Consider the following 7,554-nt stretch of genomic DNA (forward strand, 5'->3'; position numbering starts at 1 on the left):
CGTCCCCAGCCCGCTGAATGGGCCGGGGCGGGGCAGCAATTCTCCTCGCTGCGAGGGGTCCGCTCTGGGCCTCTGCGGACGGCGACCTTCCCACCGCCGCGCGGCTGCGGGGCGGGGGAGAGGGCGGGCTGCCCGCCGAGGGCCCTGGGAAAGGGGCGCAGCCCGGGACACCTCCTCCCAGCCCCACTAGAGGGTGGGAGGAGCAGAAAGCGGGTCCAGCCTGAGTAGCTAGGACTGGGGCAAGGATGGGGTTATGCCTAGACGCTCAGAACCCGGTCCAATCATAGCTTCGTGTATTTCCCCGAGTTAGCAGAGACGCGGCCCCCTCCCGGTCACCCCGTCCTGGGACCAGAACCGACGACTGGAGTCCCGACCGTTCAAAACAGTCTCTGAGTCCTCAGGCCAGAGGAGGGTCCCCTTGAGTCCGAGGCCGCATCTGAGCCTCACCAGGGTCGCCACAAGCGCAGCCCCGGCTCCGGGCTCTCCGCGAAGCGGCGAGAAGTCGACTGCGGGGCCGGGATGCTGGTGGAGGCGCCGGGGAGACCGCCAGAGAGGAGGCGCCGGGGTGGCGGGGACCGCGATCCGCCGGCGGCCGGAGCAGGGGCCCAAATTGGGGGCGCGCAGGGGCCGCGCCGCGCGGGCGCCTCTGGGCCAGGACTGGCGCTGTCCATGGTACTGCCACCCCCGCGCTCGAGCACCAGCAGGCCGTGCAGACCGGCGCCGCCCTCCTCTCCACGCCGCAGAAGCTGGCTAACGCCGGGCAGACAGCCGCGGAAGCCCGACGGGTACTCAACTCCGCTGGGGACCGGCCAGAGCCCTAGGGGGAGGGCAGCGGACGAGAGAAATGTTGAAAGGAGGGGAGAACAAGGGAGGTGGAGGAGGAAAAGAGAGATGTAGAGAGGAGAGAGAAAGGGAGGGGAGAAGTGTGGAGGGAGGGAAGAGGAGGGAGAGGAGGAAAGGAAGAGGAGGGAGAAGAGAGAGGGACGATTAGGGAGGGAGGGCGGGGAGGCCGAAACTCATCCCCTGCCATGGGTCCAGACGTTCACTCACTCGGATTACAAGTCTGCAGCCAGCCAGGCTTTTGCTGCCTCCCTACTTACAGCAATACCTCCTCACTCAGCCGCCCTGAGCGGTTTTCTGTTCATCTCTCCTTTATCTGGCCTTGTAGAATCCATGGCTCTGACCCCTCCAGCCCTCCTCCAGCCCCTTGCCCCACCCTCCCAGGTCCTCCCTCTACCTTGCACCGAGTTCTGAAGGCTTTTCATGTACTTGACACTCAGCTCCAGTATGTCCGCCTTCTCCAACTTGCGTTTCCGAATCTGCGGGTCCATGGAAAGGGCTCTTAGGACGGCAGCCTGGGTTCAAGCAAATGAGGCCGGGGATTATATCACCCCCTCTACCTCCACCGTGTCCCCGGTCTCACCTGGTGCGAGTAGTGTTTCTCTAGCAACGATTTGAGCTGCTCCAGTGACACATTAATGCGTGCCCTTCGTTTCTTCTCCATCAGCGGCTTGGAGACCTGTGGGTGAGCAGTAGTTACATGACCTGCAGAGCCTCGGACCTCTGGGCACTTTCTGTCCTACCCCTCACCCCTGCAACCCTCAGAACCCCAGACCTTGCGGAAGTTGCCAGTGGGGCCGCCAGAGCTGCCCTGGGTCTCGGGCTGAGTGCCCATGTTGTCCTAGTGGAGCCGCTGGAGGCAGCACCACCTTTATATGGAACCCTCGTTTACATGTCAATGAGGCGCTCCTGGACGAGTGGAACCCCAAGGGGGAGGGGTGAGAGGGGAACAAACAAGCAAGTTCCCCACCTCTCTCTGCCTGTTTTCTCCCCTTAGCCCAGGCCTCACCTCCAGTCTTTCCTTTATCCCTCTCATCCTCACCTCTTCCTGAGTCTGAGATTCCTTCCCACGCCCATGCTCTCCAAACCTTGTACCGTCCCAGTCTCCCTAGGTTCTGGGCCTCACCAACAAGCCCACTGGGGGAGGTCCAAGAGCCCAGCTGGCTGCAGGCCCTGTTAATGACGGTGACTGAGCACCGGGCCTCCTCTGGCCTGATGAAGATACAGAGGCTGGGAGTGCCCACCAGTGAGGCCTTTCCTCCGGCTTCATGCTCTGGCCACTGGCGACACCGCATTAGTCTCCCTAATGTTGGGACAATACAGCGATTTTCTGCCTGTGGCCACTGAAAGCCGGGCCCGCAGGGGCCACGCAGCAACATGTGTCTCATTAAAGCGTGCAGCCCACCCTCGGGGCCACAGCCAGCCTCCTCTTCGCTGGGACCTCGGGACTGGGAGAGGTACTGTGCTGGGGTGCAGACTGGGCTCAGGGGCCCTCTGGCCCTATTAGGACCTAAACCACTCTCTTCAAGCTGGGGAGGGGCAAGCTGCAGGCAGCCTCAGGACAGGGCAGTCAGAATAGCTTCTCCTTCCTCCAGTCCTGAGTCTTCAGGCTGGACGATTCAGTCTCTGTTCCCTTACAGGGAAGGCCTGGGAATTTATTCCCCCAACCCCTGCCCCTTAGCCTTCTCAGGGTCCCAACAAGTGGGAGGTGGGGGTGAGGAAGACCACTGAGCCTCCAGAGAGCGCATCACTGGAGGCCCAAGATGCCAACGCCTTCTTCATTATTCAGGCTGAAGACTCAAGCTCAGAGGAGGAGGCCCCATGCCAGCAGCGGCTAGGTGCTCCAGCAAGACTCCTGGGCAATCCCTGCTTGGGCTTCAGCAACTGGACTACACTAGCGAGGGACGGGAATTGTCCATTCGGGGGACTCCCTGGGTTCAAACCTACACATCTCCCTTGACTGAGTTCTCTTGGCCTCAGTTCATGAACATGCAGCCCCCTACTGCTGCTTGTGAGGGCGATGGGGAAGTCACAAGGACCCAAAAGTTCAGTACAGGAGCCCTGCTGCTGATGACTTTACAACCTGGCCTTTGCAATGAGGGGGAGGGGAAATTGCTGGGTCCTTGGTGGGCCCCCAGCTCCCTAGAGCCGGAGCATCCTCTCTGACATCCACCCCCGCTCGGGGTATTGACCGGCCCTGCCCGGCAGCGGCGTTCCTAGGAGCCAAGCAGCGTGGAGAATCGCGCCCCTCCCTCTTTTCAGTCAGAAGCTTGGTGACCGTGGCTCCGAAGTGTTCTTCCTCCCCGGCCGCAGGGCCCTTAGTTCAGATCGGGACCGGGCCGGGCCCCGGGCGGTACGCGGGGCCGCGGCTGAACTGCGGGCGCTGGCACGCGCCGGGCAGCTTTGAAGCGCCGGGGCCGGCGGGGCCCGAGTGGCTTCCGCGCGCTCGCTCGGGCTTGGGGGCTCGCGGGGGGGCGGGTGGCGGCGCGGTACAAAGGTGCCTCGGGGCGGGAGGCGCGGCTGGGCACAAAGAGGGCAGCCGAGTGTTAAGGGCATTGTGCTGGCCCCACATAGCCGCGCCCGCGCCCGCCTCCTCGGGACCAAACTCCTGGCGCCCCGCTGCGCGCGGGCTTCCAGCTGCGGCACATCTGCACACAGGAGGACGCGCGCCTCGCTCCGGCGGTCTCCCTCATCCCCGCTCCCTGCACCAAGGTGGGCGCGCGCCTCGCTCCGGCGGTCCCCTCACCCCCGCCCCGCTCTCGAGGAGTGCGGGCAGCCGGGCAATTTGTCCTCTAATTACTAGCCCTCCCCATAGACCGCCGTCCGCGCCTTTCAGCGCCGGCGGTATTAGCAAACCAATGGCCCTCTGCGCAGCAATCGCGGCCAGCAGCGGGAGAACCGGGCCCGCCCTCTCTCCAGAGTTAGGGCCGCAATAAAGGGGCCCACAAGATGCCCCCGCCTGCACCCAGGCATCCGCAGTTCCTAGAGCCAAACACTCCTCTAGAGCCCGTGCCTTAAGATCTTGGCCGCGCTGGGTGGGGCCGCTCACTTGGGTGGCTTAGTGTTTCTTAAGCAGTGGAAAATTGACCGCAAAATGCGCTAATTCGCAATGTTCTGCTCTGGCTGCGGGAGGCAAAGCCGGCCCAGGCAGCCCAGGGCGGCCCTGGAGGAATTCGAGTGGTTAAGCTCCGCCCCCGCCGGCTTAACGGGCCTCCACCTAGGCTGCCCCTACCCTCACCTTCATTCCCCACCCCTACCCCAGCACTGCCCGCTGCGTCCCCTCCCCCTCAGGAGGTCCTCAGGCCGGCATCTCCCCACCTAGACTGACTCGCCTCCCTCATTTTCTGGGCTTGCCCGGGTCCTCGCGCGGCTTTCTTGCCACCATCCTTGCCATCAACCTTGACTAAGCTGGTTGAGGATCGCACAGGACTCAAGACTGAAAGGAGATCTCCGTGCAAATTCTATCTCACCTTCCCCACTCCCCCGTCTTCAGAGTGTTTTCAGCCACCCTTACCCTAGCCACCCTTTACCCTTAATTCAGGCTCTGTCTTCTGACAGCAGGTTCCCCCACTAAGTTAAAGGCAGATTTTTGCATTTGGCAAGGTCACTGGGAAAGACAGGAGTCTCCATCGAGATGCTGCTTGGAGACCCAGGCTAGGGACCCGCAGGTGTGTTTGCAAGTTTTGCGTCTGGGCATCCTAGACACCCTCGGGCAGGCCAGGCTCCGAGGGCGCGCAGAGGCGGGGGAGGCGTTTTTTTCCAGGTAGAGGGAGAGGCAGCGGGTTCACTTCTTCACTTAGTTCCCTGAGAGCAAGCAGAACCAAGCACCCTCGGGCTGCCGGTAAGGGCATAGACCAACTTAGAAACCGGACTTATGCAAGCCGGGATGTAGGCCACTGACTCCCTTTCCATCTTTAGCCTCTGGGGTTCCCAGAGGGCTTGGAAAAGAGCACAAGTCCAGGCAGAGCCCTGCGGAGATTGTGGAGTGGGGCAGAGGACAGAGGCCTCAGTTGCTCATTCAGGAAAAATTCCTTCTATAGCCCAGGGAAGTGTTGGGGGCCTTCCAGGGCTACTCAGTGCCAGTTGCTTCCTCAGGCTGGGGAATTTAAGGCCACAAGTGACCTGTGCTTTTGTCCTCCCTTCTTCGATTTGGTTTTACGACTTTGGCAAAAGAAAGAACATCACAGAATGATGCAGCCTCTCGAGGGCCCTGGGTGGGAACCTCTTCCTTCCTGCAGTCCCTAGGCATGTAAAGCTACCCTAACCGGCGGTGCTGTGGAGGCTGCCCCTGGTGCAGTGAGTGGAGGGAGAAAAGTGCGTACCCCTCCCCCTCCCACAATGTATTTCAAAATGGAATGAAGTGATGGCTCCATGTAATTAACTATTGAGACACAGCAAAAGCGCCAAAATGACTCAGCCAATTGTCTCCAGATGGGGTTGGAGAGGCTGCGATTGTTTAACTCTCTTTAGCAGGGTTAGGACTCCGAATAGCCAGGCAGCGGAGGGCCCTCCGGGGCACAAAGGCTGGGACTCCGGTGAGTGCATCAACACTGAACCCGGCTGGCCCAAAGCGGAGAGAGCGAATTCCCGGAGACCCTCATTGTCCCAGGCCTTTGTGCTTCTCCCCAGCTGGCTCTAATCTTTAAATATTTACCCGGCCCCTTTGTGCCCATATGACTTATGCACTTTGGACTGATGTGCTCATAAATTACAAGTCATTTACCAGACTGTGGGGAGGGGGCTTTCATGCCTGGAGCAGGGAGAGGCCAGAGGAAGGGAAAGGAAAAAAAGCTTTTGGAGGGTTAGAGTGAGCTGCAGCCACACTGGACAGGCCTCTCCTGGCCTCTGTGTGAAAAGTGGATGGGGCAGAGGCCTGTGAGTGACAAGGAGTCCCAGGAGACCTCTCTGACAATGTCTGACCGCCTGACTGGAGACCCACCAGCAGGAAGGAGGGAGAGGCAGAGTTCCCAAGCTGTTTCTGACTCGGTGTCACGCTTGGACAGGAGTCAGCTTTTCATCCTGGGAAGCTGGTGTGGATGGAGGTGCTTGGTTAGCACCCATCCTTGCCCCTGTCTCCTACTTGCTCTGCAGCAACCCCCCCCCCCCCCCCCCCGCTGCCGACCTTGCTACAATTCCTCTTACTTAATAAAGCAACCCTGTTTGAAAAAAGGGAGCCTAATTTCATCTCAGCCTGCAATTTAACTTGGAAAAGTCGATATGGTTCTTTAAAGGGCTCGCTCTTTAAAACTCTTGTTGGGCTCAGGATGGAAAGCCACCTCAGCTGGTGGGTGGGTGGCTGGCTGGGGGTCGGGTGGGGAAGGGAGGCCCCAGAGAAGGACCTTCCTGCATGAGAAAGGGGTCCCTTTGTACATGCCTTACAGCTCCTAGAACAAAACACATTCAAATGGTTATTTAGAGGTGGGAGGAAAAAAACAAAAACAAGCAAGGCATCTTCAGGCTGAGCAGTTTTTCTTTATTTTCTTTTGTACGTGTGCTGATCCTTTATCCTGGGGGATGACAAACTGGAGGGACACTTGGAGAGCTGGGTGGTGAATGGACTTGTCTGATTAGCTCCCTTTCCTCTCTGGTGGCAAAACCTGTTTGATCAGATCTCTGTTTGAGTTTCTGTCTGTATCTGTGTGAGTTACTCTTCCTCTGTGTGCCTGTGTGTATCTCCATGTGACTCTGTTTCTCTGGGTCTATGTCAGTGCATGCACACATTTGATTACTTGCCTTTACCTTCCATCACTCCCCTGTGAACCCTGGGTCCTGACAGATTCAGAACTCTAGTAGTGTCTGTCGTGTATGACTCTTTGGGACGCTATGGACTGTGGCCCACCAGGCTCCTCTGTCTCTGGAATTCTCAAGACAAGAATAGTGGAGTGGGTTGCCATTTCCTTCTCCAGGCTCTAGTGACTTCTAAAAATTCCCCTGCACCCCTAGTCTGGCCCCACCTGGGAGGGGATGATCTCCCCGTTCTTTCTCCCTTCTCCACGATGAGAATGATGGAGATGTATGGTCCAAGGGAAACTGATGGACAGAGAAGAGACAGTTGCTCAAGCCCTCCAGTCTGGATTACATGTTATTTTGTGCACCTCCCCCAGAACAGGAACTGTCCCTGGGGCAAATCAGATCCACTAGTCTGCGTGGAAAGCTGAGGCCACTGGCTAGAAAGGGAGCTTCCTGGGAGCAGCCCTCTACCCTAGGACCAAACTCACTCCCAGGAGTGAAGATGCAATAAGCACCCTCTAGTGGCCGTGAGGTGTCCTGGCGATGCTAGAGAGGTCTTGAGTGGGGGAGCTGGTAGAAACTGGGGGCAGTGGCAAGAATCCCTGCTCTCAACCCCCAGAAAAGGCCCAGGCTTCCTTCCCACATGACACTGCAACTGGGTGACATTAGATTTTTAAAACATTAAATCTTCTTTCAGTCCCCATCTACTGAGTTTAGCAAATGTCTTCTGAGCACCTTTTAGATACTGGGCTTACAGATTATCAACAGGAGATTGGAGTCAGGATCCCCATTTCACAGAAAGTTGAGGCTCATCGAGGTGCCTTGCCCAAGGTTACAAAGCTGCTGAGCCAGACTCTCCATCCTCCCCTGAACCCAGCTGTCCAGACATGAGGCCTCCTGCCTGGTCCCACAAAGACAGAGAAGGGTAGGGTGGCCAGAGCCTCAGATGCAGGCTGGGCTGACCACTAGGTGGGCCGGGCATAT

General features: G+C 58.9%; 1 protein-coding gene across 1 annotated transcript; it reads right to left on the reverse strand.

Annotated features, from left to right (window-relative positions):
• Positions 1 to 443: 443 nt before the first annotated feature.
• HES3 (hes family bHLH transcription factor 3) lies at positions 444 to 1,513 on the reverse strand. Its single transcript, XM_002694112.7, has 3 exons — positions 1,424 to 1,513; positions 1,238 to 1,319; positions 444 to 817 (listed from the first exon to the last, which is right to left on the reverse strand). Exons 1-3 carry the CDS (start codon positions 1,502 to 1,504, stop codon positions 444 to 446), a joined length of 537 nt encoding a protein of 178 aa, XP_002694158.3. The 5' UTR covers positions 1,505 to 1,513.
• Between the last annotated feature and the right edge of the window lie 6,041 nt (positions 1,514 to 7,554).

This window comes from Bos taurus, chromosome 16 (genome assembly GCF_002263795.3).
Source record: "Bos taurus isolate L1 Dominette 01449 registration number 42190680 breed Hereford chromosome 16, ARS-UCD2.0, whole genome shotgun sequence".
Lineage (NCBI taxonomy): Eukaryota > Metazoa > Chordata > Mammalia > Artiodactyla > Bovidae > Bos > Bos taurus.

Coding starts and splice junctions, on each gene's coding strand:
- HES3 (XM_002694112.7), bottom strand. CDS start 1,504: ATGGAGAAGAAACGAAGGGCACGCATTAATGTGTCACTGGAGCAGCTC. Junction 1,320..1,423: donor AGAAACACTACTCGCACCAG/GTGAGACCGGGG, acceptor ATGGACCCGCAG/ATTCGGAAACGCAAGTTGGA. Junction 818..1,237: donor CCTTCAGAACTCGGTGCAAG/GTAGAGGGAGGA, acceptor CCCTCCCCCTAG/GGCTCTGGCCGGTCCCCAGC.